This window comes from Octopus bimaculoides, chromosome 20 (genome assembly GCF_046866305.1).
Source record: "Octopus bimaculoides isolate indiv1 chromosome 20, ASM4686630v1, whole genome shotgun sequence".
Lineage (NCBI taxonomy): Eukaryota > Metazoa > Mollusca > Cephalopoda > Octopoda > Octopodidae > Octopus > Octopus bimaculoides.
In genome coordinates, this window is record NC_142947.1 from 37,895,305 (window position 1) to 37,917,804 (window position 22,500).

Genomic DNA, 22,500 nt, shown 5'->3' on the forward strand with positions numbered 1-22,500 from the left:
CCCCATTGACACTCATGATGGAAAAAGAAATCTCACCAAACCTACCTGAGTCGCTATCATTACAAGACAGAGAAACAAACGATGAACCAATCTGTTGGTTTTCCGGAACACTCACAGATATAAAATTTTCCAAACACTTCGGCCCTTCTTCATTTACATTTTCTACGTTAATAACCACTTTTGTTGTTGCAGATTTCGCTACCGTTCCTTTGTCAATTGCTGTAACATTCAAAATAAACTGTGGAGTTTTTTCAAAATCTAAACTATGTTTTAATTTTAGTTGTCCAGTTGTTCTTTCTAAACTAAATAACTGGTGGCTGGGCATGGTATAAATAAGCTGTCCATCATTACCTTTATCTTCATCAGTTGCTGATACCTGAAGTAAAATGCTTCCAATAGTTACCGTTTCTTGTACAACCACAGAGTACGCCTGGTTTTGAAAAACGGGTGGAAATTCGTTCACGGGTCTAATTTGAACAATAACTACAGCGGTGCTAGACAAAGCACCATCTCCACCGAACAAGTCCGTAGCTTCTGTTGTGAGTATATAACTATTAATTTCCGTTGTCTCGTAGTCTAAAGAATTTGTGATGCTTATCCGTCCTGTTGTTGCGTCAATGGAAAATTTACCAGCACTGTTACCATCTAAAAAAAAAAAAAGAAAAGAAAAACAATGTTAAGTGCAAGGAAACGGTACGATAACTATCGTGCTTGATTGACTTCATTACAGCAAAAAGGTAACTTCTACGTGGTCTCTAACCCTGCAAGAATTAAGAGCTAAATTCCCCTAAAATTATATATATATATATATATATATATATATATATATATATATATATATATATATAAGGATTTACTTTTCGTAATGAGATAAAAAAAACCAAGGCTGTGTCTAATATAGAACATTTATAAATAGAAGGTCTTACAGCTGTTTCCAGGCTATTTAATATATCCCTTCATCGGAGTCATTCTCTTTTAGTGCCTTATTATTTAGCACACTCACCGGTAAATGGTATACCGTTTACTAGTTATTCTTTTTGTATTTTACTAATTTTTTGAGTAAGGTTTTTGTGATATATTTGTTTTCTGGAGGGTGTGAGTTGAATTCTTCTTCATTGAATTATTTCATAGTGGTTTTTCTTTAAATTATATACATATATTTTATATTGGGAAATTTGATTTAATATTGCTAAATTAAATTTTTCCCTGTAGGTTTTGGAATTTATTCCCTAATATTATTATTATTATTGAGTGAGAGAGCAGTCCATGCCATCAAAGTGACACTGGGGTAAAATATACGAAGCCCATTATACCCATCGTGACTACCCGTCTGATAAGGGTACACCAGGCACATGCGCATCACAACCATGTGTGCACGACATGGTGATCTCATATCAAGATAAACAGTACATGACCTCGCAGGTGGGGCCCAGTTAGAATTTTCTTCAGGTCGAGTAGCCCATCCCAGTTAAAAAGTCCCTGAATAAGGTTTGTTTAAGGATGTTGAGCAAAACACCCGTTTCCAAAGGTGAATCATTCAAACCCCAAAGAATTCCTCTCAACACATGGCTATGATGCTCCCCCACTACTTCTGTTAATGATCAGAGATGCACATATCGTCAGCCACCAAGGGACATGCTCAACTGGTTAAGGTCAAACAACTGACAAGCAAATCTGTGGTATTAAGCAGAATATTTGCAGTAGCCCATCTTTTATACCAAGACAAAACAATATACACGCTAACACTTCCAATCAATTAAGATCAGAAACCATGAGAGCCACTGCCTGGTACTGCAAACACGCACAAGCACACACACACACACACACACACACACACACACACACACACACACACACACACACACACACACACACACATACATACGTATAAATATATATATACCCAACAGGTATATATACTGGCTCAAATTGGAGAAATGCAGAATATATGACTTATTGAACCGCCATACTGAATACAACAATAACTTAGCCGTAAATAAGAAAAGGAAAAAAGAAAAGAAAAAGATTTACACATACCTACAATTGAATAGGTTATGATAGCATTCGATCCGGTGTCGTTGTCATAAGCACGTACATCTACGACTTTGGTACCCAAAGAATCAACTTCGGAAACTGTGGCACTGAAAAAACACTAAAAGGTTATTTATTATATATAATACTACATGTGATTTAGAGAGAAGAGAAATGTGAATATGTGGGCATTAATGCATTTCTGAAGAGTATATAGTGATGTATAAGACGACGAGTTGGAGCTGGTGGAAATGTTAGCACGGTGGACAAAATGCTTAGCTACATTTTTCTCCGGCTCTTTACGTTCTGACATCAGAAAAACTTGAATACACTCAGAATTCAAGAAATGGCACATAAGTGAGTATTCTCACTAGAAGGAAATATTTAAATGGTGTGAGAGATGTTTAAGAGGCAAAGAATTTGATAAGTATTATAATCGTATGATGTTGAAAATAAGGCCTAAAATTAGAGATTAGAATTGTCAATGCTTAAAAAGGCTTTACATTGCAAAGGTCAAGGGGAAAAGCTATCAGACAAGAGCTACAATAAAGCTTTAATTCATATGCCAGCACTAAATAGGATGTCTTCAAAATTAAGATTTACGAAAGTCTAAAAGAAGTATTGCAGATTATAAGATCGCAAAGAGTGGTTTGACGATAATAATAAATGTATGCATTTGAAAATAAATAGGCGAAGACTGTGGAGATAAGTTACAAGCGTTTTTACCTGTATGATGCTGGGTTAAAATATGGCGGATTGTCGTTAATATCTGTCACAATTACTGTTATGTCACAAACTGTCCTAAGAGACTCGTCTACGGCTTCCACTTGAAAATTATATTTCTCAATGTTTTCTCTATCCAAGACTGAATCCACAAAAATAGTGCCCGACTGTTTGTCAATGTGAAAAGGTAACTTATCCCCTGATTTCACAATGGAGTACTTGATTATATCGTTCCCTATATTCGGATGGTCCCTATCCGTTGCGCTGATTTTGATTAGCTGATGCCCAATGCTGGTCCCTTCAGGGAATCGTACAGTGTAATGATCTGAAATACGAAGCAAATCATTAGTAAAGGAATAGTGTATGTATATATATATATATATATATATATATATATATATATATATATATATATATATATATATATATATATATATATATATATATATATGTATTATAAAGCTTTGGTTTATTACGATTGTGGAACACACACACACACATGTGGACGTAAACAAAGCAACGTCGGTTGTCAAACGGTGAAGTGGGGACAAACATAAACACACACACACACACACACACTCACCCCCCACACACGATGGGCCTCCACGCAGTTTCCGTCAATCAAAGTCGCTCACAAGGAATTGGTCGGCCTTGCGCTGTTGTAGAAGACACTTGCTCTAGGTGCCACGCATTGGAACTGAACTCGAAACCACATGGCTGCAAAGCGAGCTTCTTAACCACACAATCATGCTTGCGCTTATATCTTAGGAATCATTGTCATTATTGTCATCATCATCATCATCATCATCATTACAAACATGACAAATTAATATACATATTCTTTTAAATAAATAAAATATATTTACTCTGGGCGAAAACAGGCGGGAATTTGTTAACAGCCGTCACTTTAACATATCCTGTTATCTTCAGTTCGTGCACAGAATCACTCACCGTAACGTACAAATGGTATCCGTGTGGATTTTTGGCCAAATCAAAATCGGATTTCAGTACTAGGATTTGTCGTTTCATATCGAAAACATTTGGCTCGCTCGATGTTACTGAATAAGTCAAACTAAGGTTACCCTTCTCATCAAGGTCCTCACAAAAAAATGCTTGAAGAGGGGTATTGAGCTTTTGGTCCTCGGTCAAAGTTAAGCTAAATGCCGATGGTTGACATGAAGGGGCATTGTCGTTGACATCTGCAACAACTATAGTTAGGGCGGCCATTGCACTGTTCTGTATCTTGCTCTTTTCAACTGCTTTGATTAGCAATACGTATGAAGCTTGCTTCTCTCTATCCAAGTTTCCTAAATAATAATAATAATAATAATAATAATAATAATAATAATAATAATAATAATGATGATAATAATAATAATAGTAACAATAATCGGGGACAACATCAGGGAGGGGCAATTACAGAAAACAACACTCCTTGGAACTACTGCTAGAATACTCAGAAAAGTACTTGACAATTGTCTTCAACTGTGAACGGTTGAGGACAGCTGGTACCCGTATTACACCACCAGCAACAGTGGCTGTGCGACAAGCGGAATAATCAATAATATTAATACGCTTAATTTTGTTTCTTTTTGTACGTACGTACCTGTGGTGTGTGTCACACTTACTTCAAAGGAAGAGGTTAAAAAGGTTGAAGGGAGAAGTACAAAGAAAAAGAGAAACAAAGGATATTAAGCAGAGTGAGTGGCAAAGCGGGAGAGAGGGTAGGGACAGAAGCAGAGAAAGTATGGTTGAAGTGAGAGGCAAAGCGGCAAAGAACACAGCGCTCCGCTGGGAATTGTACTCATGGCTTTATGATCGTAGGCCGAATACTCCTAACCACTGATCCATGCACTTTCACTCTCTAAACCGTAGAGAAAAGGAGTGAGGCGATAGAGATAGAGACAGAAAGGAAAGCCTCAATCAATTAAAATGACAAATAAACTGAAATACGATCGATCTTTCGTAGCTTCTTTACTTTTAACAATGAAGAAGAGAGAAAGACATTTAGTGATGATTAGAGGGGAAGTCTTTCAGGTGTTTAGGTTTTCTTTCTGGGAGTTCTAGAACGATCGACAGTAAGTTCTCTCTTCTTTCCCGAACCCTCGGTACTTATTCGCCTTCTTTCATTGTTCATCATGTCTTTTAGTTGTGAGGAAAGACAATGTTTTTTTAGGCACTTTTAGCGTTTCCTCTACAAATTACAAACAAGCTCCCTCTCTTCCTTGTTTTTTTTTTTCATACAAAAACTAATGCAAATTTCGAACGGGGTATAGCTGTGAAAAGAGCCTTTGGGGTTTGAATAAATCTAACAATAGCAAAGTTTGAAGGAGATATTTCTCATACTTTCTAGGGGTAAGCAAATAGGAAATAACAGTTGCTATCTAAGGATAAAATTCGTGTTACAGTGTTATCTGATCGGAAAACAACAATCTTTAACTTACCATCTAATGTTACGCATCCAGTATGTGAGTTGATTCTGAATAATTTGGCATCGTTTCCTGAATGAATTGAGTAAATTAGTTTCCCAGCTTTAATAGCTTGGTGCTGTTTACTTGTAGCTGTGATATCAACGACGAAATACCCTATCGGTGCATCTTCCATAATAGATGTACTGAAATTGCTTACAAATATCGGCGAATTGGCTTCGTTTTCAGTAACTTGTATGTTTAAAACAACAGTTGTCTGCTTCAAACCATTGTCACCGACAAGGACTTGAAATACGTATGAACGTTCTATATCGTAATCTAATGAACCTAAAAGATAGTTGGAAATTAAGTACAGAGATAAAATAGATCCTTTTTCAAAATAACATCACAAGTCACTTTTTAGTTCAAACAATGAAACAGTTAACATATCAAAACCAACTTAACGGTTACTTTCATTAATTCATTCAAATGTATAAATTCACATCTCTATTAATCAGCAAATTATTCGTTCTTGTTGTCAAGTCGGAGTTAGCAAATTTAATGAAGTAATCCAATAAAATTCAATTAATTAAAGTTACATTCTAATGAAGAGTAAACTTAAGTTTAATGAGTGATTCTGGTGAATAAACAGGGTAGACAACGCCCCAAATTAAAATTAATTAAAAATGAAATTAGGCATGCAGCTAGTAGAGATTCAGATCTTTGGCAGTACGGGGCTAACTCTGAATATTTTCGAAATCATTAAACCTCCTTAGCCAACAAAGCTCCAATCTGTACCGTTGGGTCTAAGATGACTGGATTTTTTTGGTGAATAAACACTAGTGTGACAACTTAAAAGAATGAGAGAGTGAGGGAATACTCAGGGATGCCTTCTGTATGAAAGACAAAGAACAAAGTCGGAAGCTGATATGTTTAATATAGTGAATAAAGAAGTGTTAATTAATTATAGTTAAATAAGTAGTGAGATTTATAAAATTCATAAAGTTAATTATTAAATGTTGTCAAGTATGCAGGTTTAAAGAAAGTTATAGAAAATTAAAGAAAGAGAATTGTGGGATAGTAATGACCTTTACAGCCGTTTCAGCAACGTAAGTGTAGAGAAATATATACAACCAAATGTAAAATGGAATTGTAAATTCCAGGAAGTAAGAGTGAGAGAAAGTTGTGGTGAAAGAGTACAGCAGGGTTCGCCACCATCCCCTTGGAGCTTTGTGGAGCTTTAGGTGTTTTCGCTCAATAAACACTCACAACGCCCGGTCTGGGAATCGAAACCGCGATCCTACGACCGCCAGTCCGCTGCCCTAACCACTGGGCCATTGCGCCTCCACCAGTGATTTATATGAGCTTAAATAATCAAAGATGCGATTCAGACTTCAACCGAGGAGAGGTCATCGTTCACTCCACTTTGCCTGTTGTGAGTCATTCTTGATTTCTCTAATTTTGCTTATGGTAAATGTCATTTAAAACATCATCTCTCAATACCATTTCTCGGATCAGTTGATTCTCCGACTTACCTGATAACTGAACAATTCCCGCGGAAGAAACCCGGAATGGGATCATTGGGGTAGTGGTTTGAAGACGATACTTGATGCGATTATAGAGATCTGAGTCGGCATCGAAACAGTGCAATATGACTATATCATGACCAATAGCTGCAATAATAATAATAATGATAATAATAATAATAATAATAAAAATAATAATAACAATAATAATAATAATAATAATAATAATAATAATAATAATAATGATAATAATAATGATAATAATGATGATGATGATAATAATAATAATAATAATAATAATAATAATAATAATAATAATAATAATAATAATAATAATAATAATAATAATAATAATGATAATAATAATAATAATAATGATAATAATAATAATAATAATAATGATAATAATAATAATGATAATGATAATAATAATAAAAATATTCAGACAAATACATAGCAAAAACACCAGGACTTACAAATATATATAACATACAGAAAATTGCACTACTGGGCACTGCACACATCCTGCGCAAAACACTTTCAATACAGTAACCATAAGAGCATCACAGCAAACCACAGCACACACCCAAGGCACATAGAGCTGCGCTCGGTAGTGCAGTGAAAGCACATTATAAAAATAAAACTACTGAACAATAATAATAATAATAATAATGATAATAATAATAATAATAATAATAATAATAATAATAATAATAATAATAATAATAATAATAATAATAATAATAATTTCTGCTACTAACAGTCATTGGTGGTGTTGTTGCGAATTCTGAAACAGGCCAGTTGTTTAAGTCGATGAAATGGTTTAAAAGAGTAGAGTAACGACAAACATTGAAAGATACTCACGGGTATCTTCGTTCAGATATATTACATTAGATGGTACAGAGCAGACGGGGCTGTTATCATTGACGTCTTCTACCTGAACAGTCACAGTCCCAGCAGCCTATAAAGAAACATGTATATATACATATACATGCACCTATATATATATATATTATATATATATAATATATAGTATATATATATATAGGATTCTTTTTTTTTTCTGAATCTTTCGGATTCTTTCAATGTGCTAGCTTCCTGGTAATAAATCGATATTAATTAATATCTGATTTTTACCCTATGTTTTAATTATATATATATATATATATCAAATAATAAATTGAATACAGAAATACAATTGACAATCTAACAATTTATTACGTTATAATATAATATACTATGAAATGTAATATAATATAACCAATTTTTTTTTGAAAACCAAATAAAGTCAACAATTTGTTTCGACTTTATACATTATTTGATTTATAAGCAGTTCATATCTTGTTATATATATATATATATATATATATATATATATATATATATATATATAACAAGATAAGCCAGCTGGAGGAGATGTCCTCCTGGGGCTAAAAGCAACAGTAACATCCACCCCTAGGGGTCAGCCACACTTAAGTGGCAATATACTACACTTTATCGTGCAGTTACTGTTAATACTTCATTTAGAGAATTAACATTGCTTATATATATATATATATATATATATATATAAATAATAATAAAGGAGTTACGACGCAAAAACGTATAAATTCAAAAGAACATATTTATCTTCTTCAATATATATTTCAGTATAAAGAATTCATTAAGATGCTTAAATCAAAATTTCTTTACACATCATTCAGGAACAGATATAACATCAGAAAAAATACACTCCGTTTAAAAACACAAACCGTTCATGGCGAAAAAATTTCACAATTTAAACGGAGTGTATTTTTTCTGATGTTATATCTGTTCCTGAATGATGTGTAAAGAAATTTTGATTTAAGCATCTTAATGAATTCTTTATACTGAAATATATATTGAAGAAGATAAATATGTTCTTTTGAATTTATACGTTTTTGCGTCGTAACTCCTTTATTATTATTAATATTACCAAAAGGATCGATTCTTGAAGAGTCTGCATATCTTCACTGTCGTTTTTTTCTGCTATTTAGGTGATGATTTTTTAAGTTAGCTTACCAATTATTTTTATTGGTAGTTAATTTATAATATATATATATATATATATATATATATATATATATATATATATATATATATATATATATATATATATATATATATATATATATATATATATATATATATATATATATATATATATATATGTATATATATATATATATATATATATATATATGTGTGTGTGTGTGTGTATTTATATATATTACCAAAAATTAGGTAAAATTGTACTATGAAAATTCTATATGAATGTTTTCTATTTTTATTGTCTGCATATTACTAATAATAATAATAATAATAAGGCCCTGATGAGATGTAGTATCCCATATTTTATAATATTTTATAATATTTTATAATATTTTATAATATGCACGAATCGATCTGGATATTGCATCGAAATGATCATAGGGCATTTTCATTATTATTATTATTATTATAAAGTATTTTCAATGGATCAGTTTTGAGCTCTCTTTAAAATCGATATATATATATATATATATATATATATATATATATATATATATATATATATATATATATATATATATATATATATATATATATATATATATATATATATACATATATATATACACACATATATATATATATATACATATATATATATAAATATATATTTATATATATATTTTGTAGATCTTATATGCATTACATTAGTAGCAGATATACCAGTCAGTTAACTTTCCACGTACATGAATAATAAATATTTATACTATGTCATTCTGTTACGTATTTACTCGTTTAGTCTAATTGTAGAAATATGTTCCGTAATTAGTTCACAGGTTTTATTTTCGGCAGCTTGAAATAAGAAAAGAATCGACTAGTTTCATTATTAGGACGACAACAGTATTTGTTCACTTTGCCCCAACTGAACTAACAGTATTACATTACTGAATACCATATCAAACATCAATTAAAAGAAAGAAATCCTCAATCAATGTACTCTCATTACGTATTCATATTTTTTCCTCGTGCCCTATGTTTCATAAGGTCGCTTATCCGCACCTCATAGCGTATAAGTGTTCGAAATCACAACATACCCGTGAACAGGACATCGGTCTGTTGCAAGTTTTTGATGAGAGAGGGCAAGTTGATTACATCGTTCTTTGTATTTGACTGATATAACTGGTACTTTATTCAATCGATTCCGAAGGAATGAAGGACAAAGTTACTTTCAGTGATAATTAAACTCACAGTAAAAAACCAGAAGAATTGCTGCTTTATATTTGGTCCGAAGTACTAATGATTCTGTCATATCGCCGCTTTCCATATTGATTTGAGATTAGTGGTTCTCAACCGGAGTCCGTATGACCTTTGGTGATCCTTGGAAGATTTTGTTGTTAAAATGGCTGTGTGGTAAGTCACTTGTTTACCAACTACATGGTTCTGGGTTCAGTCTCACTGCGTGGCACCTTGAGCAAGTGTCTTCTACTATAGCCACGGGCCGACCAAAGCCTTGTGAGTGGATTTGGTAGATGGAAACTGAAAGAAGCCCGTCGTATATGTATATATATATATATATATATATATATATATATATATATATATATATATAGGTGTGTGTGTGTGTGTGTGTGTGTGTGTGTGTGTGTGTGTGTGTGTGTGTGTGTGTGTGTGTGTGTGTATGTTTGTGTGTCTGTGTTTGTCCCTCCAGCATCGCTTGACAACCGATGCTGGTGTGTTTACGTCCCCGTAACTTAGCGGTTCGGCAAAAGAAAACCGATAGAATAAGTACTAGGCTTGCAAAGAATAAGTCCTGGGGTCGATTTGCTCGACTAAAGGCGGTGCTCCAGCATGGCCACAGTCAAATGACTGAAACAAGTAAAAGAGTAAAGAGTAAATTGATTTTACTTCTCAATACACAGAACACTTTAACAATTTTTAAATACAATTCCTAACAATATTTAACTATAAAAGTATCATAGAATTTTTTAAACATCGAATGACTGTGAGGATCCATCCGAGTAAAACAGGAATCAAAGGGGTCCATAGGTAAATAAATAAATGCCTGAGAAATACTGTACAAGATGATATTAATAAACCCTTACGTTACCTTCAGACCTCCTCCATCTGTAACAACCACCTTCAGCTGATACGATGTTTGAACTTCATAGTCCAGATAACTGAGAAGTCGTATTTCTCCAGACGATCTGTCTATTCCGAACTTGTTGGATGCTTCATTCACCATTAAATATAATAGAAAAGGTTACCTCAGTTTAAAGTTAGATTCAATAAAGTAGTTATTTAAGCACTGATAATTTTCATTTCGAAAGAATGGTTAACTTAGTTCTTAAAGTGCGCACAAAAAACATCTGAGATATAAACTGAATAAATTACTGTAATGAAGACTCAAGCTTGTTATAAGTCATAGGTTTCATATGGTCTTGGTTTAATAGTTTTTCTATGGCGTACGAGTGGCTGATTACAATACTATCACCACTCGAAGGCGACATCGGTTCGTTGCGGATCTGTGATGAAACAATACATGTTCATAGAAACCCTGAAGAAGTTCCAACCCATATAGTTAGAATATGACATTTTTCTCAGCATTTAACCAAATACTTAGAATTTCTAATTAACTAGGGGATAGCACAGAAACATGTAGGTTTTTAAAATTCTTTTTGAGCTTTACAACTTATAATCAATTTATTTGTATTGTAATGTTTTTAACAGAAATTTTTCAACATTTTTTAACATTCAAATAAATTTTTCATACATCCAATTCTCTTCCTTTTCTTTCCTTCAATATTAATAATATATATAATTACAATAATACCGAACAGATACAAATGACTTTAGCATTATATGATAGAGATTAACCAGTGGAATTTCTTGGCTTACATAATCCCTAATGAGGTTATAACTCCCTCGAATTGACTATATATATATAATTCTGTTGACGAATTAAAATGTAATTTAGATCCAGATGAATTAGGTACTTAAACTGAGGTATCTTGTTAAGACGAACTTATTTACACACTCAAACAATATAAGGTGAGTATCAAACTCTGCATAGAATTTCAAGAACAATAGCAATTTATTGGCATTGAATGTCACAATGCAACGTTTATATAATTAAAGTATCCTCGGTCTGATGAGAAGTTAGCTGAGTACCTATCGTTGAGTAATTATTACATCAGAGGATCAGTTAGGAAGCACATGTAGCCTCGATTTTACCTCTTCCGCTTTATCTATCTATCTATCTATCTATCTATCTATCTATCTATCTATCTATCTATCTATCTATCCATATCTATCTATCTATCTATCTATCTATCTATCTATCTATCTATCTATCTGTCTCGGCACCTGGAGAAGCAACCCCATGCCGTCAAGTAGCGCCTCCGTCGTGGGACGTTGGACTGACGGTCCGGTTGAGATGCTCGGGGTCTGGTTTGGTCCAGACCTCCAAACGGAGAAGAACTGGGACGAGATAACGAGAAGAGTGGCCACTCTAGCCCGGCAATGGGCCGAGAGGAAGCTTTCCCTGAAAGGTCGGGCGGAGGTGGCGAACACGTACATCGCGTCCGTCATCTACTACCGCCTGACCGTCGTTCCTTGTCCCGACCCTACCATCACCAAACTGGAGCGCATCCTCTTCCGCTTCTTGTGGAAAGGAAGCGTTCCGATGGTTAGGCGATCCGTTTGCTGCCAACACCCGTTAAAAGGAGGACTGGGCATGCCGTGGTTGATGATGCGCAGACACGCGCTGAGACTGCGACATCTCCGGCTCTACGTAGACAGCGGTGAACAGGTGTGGTCACCGTTTGTGCGGCGCGCTTTCCCGCAGCTCGTCTCCATGACCGAACTGCAGCCATGGATCAAGAAGAGGCCGAGGAAGGGCGAATGGCACCGCGAGTGTCGCGCTGCTCTTCGGCAACTCCAACAACCCGGGTCAACCTTGAGCGACTGCATCACAACTAACGCATTCTATAGTGGATTAGTGGAGGGAAGGTACGACGACGATCTCGGGGCGAACCTGGGCGTCGACGAGGAATACCTGACCCGCCTGTTTAAGACGACCTTCGGGCCGGGACCTATGGACAACTTCCAGAGATCCCTGGCCTGGCAGTGCTATCGAGAAGCACTACCCGTTCGGGATAAGCTCTACAGGCATGGCTCGAGAAACACGGGGCCGACCTGTCCGAGATGCCGGCAGAGCGACGAAACCGTTCTGCACGCACTCGTACAGTGTCCCACCATTTCCGAGCTGTGGGCTTACGTCGAACAACTGCTATCGCGTGTGGGACGAGTCGGTCTATCAGCCGAGTCTATCGTGAATATTGTCGCGCCTCCTTCCTTTAAACGGGAAGGAAGAGCTATTTTCATCGTACTTGTGGCTATGGCAAAAGAATGTGTATGGTGGACGCGTCTGAAAGGTCTAGAGACAAAGACTTTCCTCTCTGGGCAATCTCTCATCAACTTCTTCAAGTATCACCTGAAGAGGAAGTTGAGAGTAGAAAGGGAAGTCTTGTCTAGTGAATGCTTCAAAAAAAGATGGGTGAATGTAGCAAGGATGGCACGTGTGAACGACGGAGCCATCTTGAGCATAACCCTATGAACAAGAAAAAAAAAATAAAACAAAAAGGCAAAAGAGAGTCACTTACTGTTATAGTTTCTTCAATGAGAATATTGACCAAGGTTACCGTGGTCTTTTCCGTAGGCTTTTCCTTCCACGGCTAAACCTAAACTGTCCTCCCCTCTTTTTACACGAGAACATTACTGTGTGATACACGATCCCTATTGATCGGCCTTTCCTTTTCTTTTTTTTCGATCCCTTTTGATCGAACTGCCCCTTTTTCCCTTCCTACGATCCCTTTTGATCGACACCACCAATTTTTTTTTTTTTTTTTTTTTTTTTCCTTCCTTCCCCCTCCCAAAAAGAAAAGCTCTACATTGTATTTGTCCCATCTTCGTTGAGCCCTGTGTGGCTAATAAAAGAAATGTATCTGTCTACACACACACATACACACACATATATGCGTAGCACACTTGTCATGAAAATGAGATGTGTGGGTTCGATTCCCATGTGTATTATATATAATTTTCCTTGCAGTTAAAGAATATTAGCAATTATTGTTCCAGTTAAAATGATTATATAAAAAAAAGATGCATGATTATAACTATATCGCTTTCGAGTTTTGGCACAAGACCAGCAATTTCATGGAAAGCGATTAATCTATTACATCGACCCCCAAGTCTCAATTGGTACTTATTTTATCGATCTCGAAAGGATGAAAGGTAAAGTCGACCTCGGCGGAATTTAAACTCAGAATGTAAAGACGAACAAAACGCCGCAGAACACGTTTCGCCCGGCTTACTAATAACTCTGCTTGCTCGTTGCCTTCCGTGATTGTAATTAATATTGATATATCTTTTGATTCTCTAATTATTCTAGGAATATTGTTGTAATTGCTATACCAGCAGGATCCGTGGAATTTCCTGAAATGTTTTCATTTCTGTTTTAAAAGCATAAATTTATTGACCTTTATATCATTGTTTCATTATGTTACCATTTTGTGATTTTGTTCCATTGTTAAGGTCGCTAAAAGCAACTGGAACACGTCATACTATACTGCAGAATAATGTTTATTCATCAGTCAGTTTCACTAAATAATTAGTTTGCATATTACATTAAAACAACAAACAAACTTACAAGCATAATGACATAGAAAATATTGCGGTTACCTCCAAGCAACTGGTATTTCACAATGTTATGAGGAGCTGCATCGGCGTCTGTCGCCGTTACATGAGTAACGGTAGTCCCTGGTGGTAGGTTTTCTTTCAACGTAACATTATCAGACGCTGGCAAAATAACCGGTCTGGCATCATTGGTAGGGAGTAAGACTAGCATCAAAAACACCAAAATTCTGTGCTTTCCGTCGGTTACTGTGATTTCAGCAGAAAAGTGTGACGGCCCAGAATCATAGTCTACGCCTACAATATCATGATATCATATATATATATATATATATATATATATATATATATATATATATATATATATATATATATATAAAGTGAAAACAAGCAATGTTAAATCTCTGAACGAGGTGTTAACAGTAACTGCACGATAAAGTGATATATATATATATATATATATATATATATATATATATATATATATACATACACACAGACACATAGATATATACATATGCATATATACGACGGTCTTCTTTCAGATTCCGTCAACCAAATCCGCTCACAAGGCTTTGGTCGGCCCGAGGCAATAGCAGAAGACACTTGCCCAAGGTACCACGCAGGGGGACTGAATCCGGAAACATGTGGTTGGGAAGCAAGCTTCTTACTACACAGCCACGCACACACACACACACACACACACACACAAAAACACACACATACACACATACATACATCCATATATATAGTTGAAATTTATAGAAAAACAAAAGACGATGACAGGTGTATGAACAACAAGCAAGTGTATTAGTCTGACGCTTGGAAAAAATGAAAATGTCTTTTACGTTTCGCGCTTACGCTCTTCAACAGAAAAGAATAAGAGGAAATAAACAGAGAGAAAATGGAAAAAGACGTGTCGGGCGTAGCAAATGACTAGAAAAAAGAGGTTGAAAGAAAGGGAGATAATAGTAAAAAAAGTGAGTTTGAATGACAGGAAGATAATAATAGTGCTAGTGATTCCAACAATTCAAGGCGCGCGTGTGTGAGAATGGCGTATGCGAGTGTGAATAGGGCGGGTGACTCTGATGTGTGAGAGTGTGTGTGCGTGTCTATGACCAAACAGTGTGCATGAGTATGGTGTATGTATATGGGCGAAAATGATCTTTGTCTATGTATGTTGCGTGTGTTAAAGCGTGTTGCGTGTGTGCGTGTATGTATATATATATTTACACACACACACACACACACACACACACACACACACACACACACAAACACATACACACACACACACACACACATACACATAGGCAGTAATCAGATAGCTCTGCATCGGCAAGACTTGAAATATGGAAAAAAAGTGGAAGAGGGACAGTGAGGAGTGGAATATCTCTTTGTCTGCCCTCTGACGAAGGATTGAATCCGAAACGTTGGATATTGCACTCCTCACGGCAACTTCACTGTACTCCTTTCACTTTTCTCTCTCTCTCTCTCTCTCTCTCTCTGTCTATATATATATATATATATATATATATATATATATATACACGGTCACACACACACATCTTTTTTCTGTTATACCTGTTGTTCGTTTCATTCATTAGACTACATACATGCTGGGGAATGCATGTAGTTTCGTCGCTACACTCTTCACAACGGTGCCCCATCATGGCCGCAATTCAGTGTTTGTATCGAGTAAAAGTTTTAAGAGAAAGCACACACATGCGCATATCTTTTATCTTTTACTTGTTTGTCATTCAAGTGCGGCCATGTTGGGGTACTTCGGTACGTATTAATTTTTTAAAATTCTTGTACTTCCTCTCTCACTTCTCTTTGGCGAATCACTAAGTTATGGAATATAAACAAACCATGATGAAACATTTGCTACCTAAGTTTAATAGTCAAGCTGTGATTTGAACCTTCGTAAAGTACAAACTTGAGTACCATCAACTTTTCATGCGAAAAATAAATAATTAAAAACCGCCGATGGAGATTCGAGGATGAAACAAGAATATGAAGAAAGGGCTATATTTCTCATTTTGTAAGATGTTCTTGCTCGTTCATTTTCGTCTCAACATAAGGGAACACGTGTCCGTGGAGTGCTCAGCCACTAGCACGTTAATTTCACGAGCAGGCTGTTCCGTTGATCGGATCAACTGGAACCCTCGACGTCATAAGCGATGGAGTGCCAACAACAACAACAAGTTTTCACTTATACAATAGTTGGCACGCAAATTTGTATAGCAAGAACGGCCTGTTCGTGAAACTTAAGTAGCAAATTTTATATTTTAAGTTCTCTTTAAAGTTCCTACATACACACATGTATGTATGTATTATATGTATGTATATGCATTCATAAAATATCTTATTTAACCCATTACCTCCCATAATTCTATTAACTGGAATTTTTTTAATGAAACTTTGATTTCTAGCATAAAACAGCCTTAGAAACACTCTGGAATGATCAAAATAACATTATTTTAAATAGAAATAAGCGAGATATTGGGTGAAAAATTAGCAAACCTCATTTGAATATCAGAGAAATATACCTAGTAGATATAGCAAAAAGGTTAGATATGTGTAAATATTGATAGATAATTACGAAATTTGTAATTTTTAAGTGATCTCATATGAGATCACTGGTAGGTAATGGGTTAAAACATTTAAATTTGAAAACAACAAATAGTAATAGAATGAAATAACAAAGAAAAAACAAAAACAATAGGAGCTCTATTTGATCTTCCGTTTACAGTAAATAGTAGCTAAACAAGTCCCTAAAAATTGCACCCAACTATCTTTAAAATGGAAGCTCACATAATTTTCATATATAGGTACAAGGCCAGAAATTATGAGGTAGGGAGCGAGTCGTTTACATCGCCTCCACTGGTATTCATTTTATCTACCCTGAAAGAATGAAAAGGAGAATCGGCCTCGGAGGAATTTGAACTCTGCACGTTAACGGGCGGAAGAAATGCCGCTAAGTATTTTGTCCGGTGTACTAACGATTCTGCCAGCTCGTCGATCTTACGGAAGCGAACATAGTATAATGTAGTTTTAGATACATTGTACTTGAAATAAACCTTTCTACTATAGGCACAAGGACCGAAATTTAGGGGAGGAGACTAAGTCGATTACATCGACCCTAGTGCTCAACTGGTACTTATTTTATCGACCCCGCAAGGATGAAAGGTAAAGTCGACCCCGGTGGAATTTCTGCTCAGAACGAAAGATAGACAAAATGTCGTTAAACGTTTTGCCCGGCTCGCTAACGATTTTGACAGCTTATCATTCTAACGAAAGCGCACATAGTATAATGTAGCTTTTGATACGCTCTATATGAAATCATGACAGAACGGTCACGAGTTGAATGCGTCTTATTAGAATTCTAAGAAATGAGGGTTGATCTGGGAAATATGGGCTGTACAACAACATAGCAATTAATGGCATCGAATCGCTGATATCTAATATCTATAATGTGGAGGCGCAATGGCCCAGTGGTTAGGGCAGCGGACTCGCGGTCACAGGATCGCGGTTTTGATTCCCAGACCGGGCGTTGTGAGTGTTTATTGAGCGAAAACACCTAAAGCTCCACGAGGCTCCGACAGGGGATGGTGGTGAACCCTGCTGTACTCTTTCACCACAACTTTCTCTCGCTCTTACTTCCTGTTTCTGTTGTGCCTGTAATTCAAAGGGTCAGCCTTGTCACACTGTGTCACGCTGAATATCCCCGAGAACTAGGTTAAGGATGCATGTGTCTGTGGAGTGCTCAGCCACTTGCACATTAATTTCACGAGCAGGCTGTTCCGTTGATCGGATCAACTGGAGCCCACGACGTCGTAAGCGACGGAGTGCCAACAAAAATATGTATAATGTCTCATTCTTTTTATTTTATCTCTCAGAATGCGAAGACAATAGCTTTGTCAGAAATCAAGGATGGTGTACCAGTGACCATATTATCTACTTTTTTCATTTTATATTGCATGCTTCGTCGGGGACGATATTAATCTGTATTAGAATTGTGTGTTCTGAGGGGAAATCGCTGGCTGTTTCTCGCAGTTCGATCGAACGAGTGGAGGCTCTCATAAAAATCTCATACATGTTTCGTGTATAGGGCAATCAAAATTCGTCTGCACTTTGATTTAAATAGAAGATCGAACTTGCCTCTCTTCAATAACAAATCTCCGTCAGTGTTCATAGAAAAAAGATCTTTGTTTTTTCCGTTAATATAACACGTCAGAGCTCTTATTTTATCTCTATCGGTACATTTCAGCCGGGTGATCTGAATAAGTAAGAAAAATAAAACAGTAAATTAATTATATAATTAATTAATTATTTGTATTGATTTCTAGCAATCACATGAAAATACACATATTGGGAGAGCAAGAGAAATAAATGTTGTTTTTTTTTATCTTTATTCTTTACTTCTTTCATTTAAAAAATTCGTACAAACTAACATATTGACGCGGAGGGAAAGTGGTAGGGGTCCCCCCCCCCCACAAATATCTGGCTTTATGCCTAAATTGGAAATCATGACTTTTATCGAACCTGGAAGGATGAAAGTCGATAACAACAGGATTTGAACTCAGTACTTTTTTTCTTTCTTATTTCTTTATTGCCCACAAGGGGCTAAACATAGAGGAGACAAACAAGGACAGACAATGGGATTAAGTCGATTACATCGACCTCAGTGCGTAACTGGTACTTAATTTATCGACCCCGAAAGGATGAAAGGCAAAGTCGACCTCGGCGGAATTTGAACTCAGAACGTAGCGGCAGACGAAATAACGCTAAGCATTTCGCCCGGCGTGCTAACGTTTCTGCCAGCTCGCTACCTTTCTTTCTTTCTTTCTTTCTTTCTTTCTTTCTTTCTTTCTTTCTTTCTTTCTTTCTTTCTTTCTTTCTTTCTTTTACAATAACTATGATTAGATCTGTTTCAACATCGAATATTAGACAGCCCCACTAGACACGACACGGGTATCACAGCCGACGATTTAAGAGAACGTGCAATACATGCGCTCTTTCCGGTGTAGGGGACTGGAAATTACGTCTCCCATCCAGCACCTGTGGAAATTACGTCTCCCTGTCCAGCGCCTCTGGAAACTACGTCTCCCGGTCCAGCGCCTGTGAAAACTAGTCTCCCTGTCCAGCGTCTGTGGAAACTACACCTCCCTATCCAGCGCCTGTGGAAACTACGTCTCCCTGTCCAGCGCCTGTGGAAACTAGTCTCTCTGTCCAGCACCTGTAGAAGCTACGTCTCCCTGTCCAGCGCCTGTGGAAATTACATCTCCCTGTCCAGCGCCTGTGGGAACTAGTCTCCCTGTCCAGCGCCTGTGGAAACTCGTCTCCCTGTCCAGCGCCTATGAAAACTAATCTCACAGTCCAGCGCCATCTGGAGACTCCGGAACAAATGACTTCCCAACATCACAGAGAACATCATTGATAATCCCCACCCCTTACTCAGCTGGAGCACAAACTGCCAAACCTACCTTCGTGAGGTCTACTACTATTCCATCAGCAAACATTGTTTATCAATAAGAAAAATGACTTATTTTAATGCTATCATCAGATTTACGTTCTTTTAATGAACTTCAAGCCTTTGACCGCTGATCACCTGGACATACCACACAAGGCCTACACGACCCACACATATGGCAAAGGATACGATTCCTGCTACTAGTACAGATTACAGCTTACTCATAACACTCACACGAACTCATTTGTAACCTGACACCTTGAAATCGATTACTCCCACGTGGTAAGTGTTGTCACTTAAATAACACACCTTACAGAACGATGACTAACTGGCGAATACCACACGCATTGTCCAGTGCAAAGAACTGATATCACTATATATATATATATATATATATATATATATATATATATATATATATATATATTTATATATATATATATATATATATTTATATATATATATATTTATATATATATATATATTTATATATATATATATATATATATATATATATATATATATATTTATATATATATATATATTTATATATATATATATATATATATATATATTTATATATATATATATATATATATATATATATATATATATATATATATATATATATATATATATTTGCCAGTTTGCATTTACATGTAGTGTGATCTGAGTGTATGTGTGCACATTTATGTTTAAGTGTTTATATACTGCGCGTACATGTGTGTATGCGAGGGTAGACGCCTATGACGGTTTGATGTTGGTTGTTGGTGAAATCCTTGTTGCTTGTCTTCTTGAATTGATGGTAAATCTGCTACGTATCGGATGACTTTTTGATTACACTCTCTGACATCACTCTGTCTATTGAAACCTCAATTATTTCGGTGTCTAAGTTAAAACCATAAATTAAATTGATAAATTAATATGAATTTTCCCATTGTATATATCTATGATTCCCTATCCTTGTTTGTTATTTACCTGTTTTAGACCACATTTCATTCCTCAATAGATTCGAATGTAACTGTTACTTGAAAGTTGTTGGTACTCCGTCGCTTATAACGTCGAGAGTTCCACTTGATCTGATCAACGGAACATCCTGCTCGTGAAATCAACGTGCAAGTGGCTGAGCACTCCACAGACACGTGTACCCTTGACGTAGTTCTCGGGGAGATTCAGCGTGACACAGAGTGTGACAAGGCTGACCCTTTGAATTACAGGCACAACAGAAACAGGAAGAAAGAGTGAGAGAAAGTTGTGGTGAAAGAGTACGGCAGGGTTCGCCACCATCCCCTGCTGGAGCCTCGTGGAGCTTTAGGTGTTTTCGCTCAATACACACTCACAACGCCCGGTCTGGGAATCGAAACCGCGATCCTTTGACCGCAAGTCCACTGCCCTAACCACTGGGCCATTGCGCCTCCACCTACTTGAAAGTAACAGGAGCCAAACGAATGTTGTCTATGATCAATCCGACATATGGACTGTATATTAAGATGTAATCTTGTACAACCAAATAAAATTCTACTGAAACAGCTGTCGTACATCTTCTTTCGTAAAACCGTCTTTCACGTTTACTATTTTAGAAGTACGTCACACCAAGGTTCTACTGAATTTGATACTTGCATAAGTGCGGTATCCTGCCAGCGCTTGAGGTCTACAACGTTGTTTTATTTCACTGTAAGCTGTGTGTTTGTACCATATACATATATACATACAAATATATATATATATATATATATATATATATATATATATATAATATTGGGTATAAAAATCCAAATTTACAGGTAAAAACTCAATTAAATTCAATTTATTAAAAATTAAAATTAAATTAAGTTTCACAGGAAAAAATATAAATATATAGTTTTAGAGAAAACAACCAATACTTTGTATTATATTATACTTAATTATCGTGCATTTACTTATTAATTTTTCTGTATGTGACTGGATTTTCATGGATTAGTTCATGAAATTTGGTTCTTTTCTCTCTCTCTCTCTCTCTCTCTCTCTCTCTATATATATATATATATATATATGTATGTATGTATGTGTGTGTGTGCGTGTGTGTGTGTGTGTGTGTATGCGTACACACATACATTCATACATACAAACGTTACTCATACACAGTATACGTACATAGACATTTTCACACCTTTCTCAGTAACATAGCTTTAGGTTTCGGTGTTAAACATTGCTGTCATAATGTCATACGCAGTCATTCATCTTCATGTACACACGCAAATAAGCGAGGCTCAACATCACAAACACACACACACACACACGCACGCACACACACACTTACATACACTTTCGTAGAAGCAGAGATAAAATACCAACATTGAAAGACATTAAGTGGCCAGTTAGAACTTGTTCTTATATATTTCAGCCCTCTTTTGATACAAATGACACTTTAAATGGATGTATTCTTTCAAATAATTAATTTATTTGACAAGCTTTCTCCACCTATTTCCATATCTAAGCACACACATACATACATACATACATACATACATACATACATACATACATATATATACTTTTATTCTTTTATTTGTTTCAGTCATTTGACTGCGGCCATGTTGGAGCACCACCTTAAAAGGATTTTTAGTCGAAGAAATCAACCCCAGGAATTATT

The 22,500-nt window shown here is 35.8% G+C and overlaps 1 protein-coding gene across 1 annotated transcript in view; it reads right to left on the minus strand.

Annotated features, from left to right (window-relative positions):
• Window positions 1-22,500, minus strand: part of LOC128250248 (protocadherin Fat 4-like) — an 85,450-nt gene that overhangs the window by 34,097 nt on the left and 28,853 nt on the right. The window contains exons 10-18 of the mRNA XM_089338387.1: window positions 18,557-18,674; window positions 14,441-14,689; window positions 10,806-10,927; window positions 7,553-7,649; window positions 6,698-6,835; window positions 5,199-5,510; window positions 2,758-3,079; window positions 2,038-2,141; window positions 1-645 (exon numbers count right to left, since the gene is read on the minus strand). The exon at window positions 1-645 is cut by the window's left edge and continues 785 nt beyond it. Of these exons, the coding sequence (XP_089194513.1) occupies window positions 1-645; window positions 2,038-2,141; window positions 2,758-3,079; window positions 5,199-5,510; window positions 6,698-6,835; window positions 7,553-7,649; window positions 10,806-10,927; window positions 14,441-14,689; window positions 18,557-18,674 (2,107 nt within the window). The remainder of the gene's footprint in view (window positions 646-2,037; window positions 2,142-2,757; window positions 3,080-5,198; window positions 5,511-6,697; window positions 6,836-7,552; window positions 7,650-10,805; window positions 10,928-14,440; window positions 14,690-18,556; window positions 18,675-22,500) is intronic.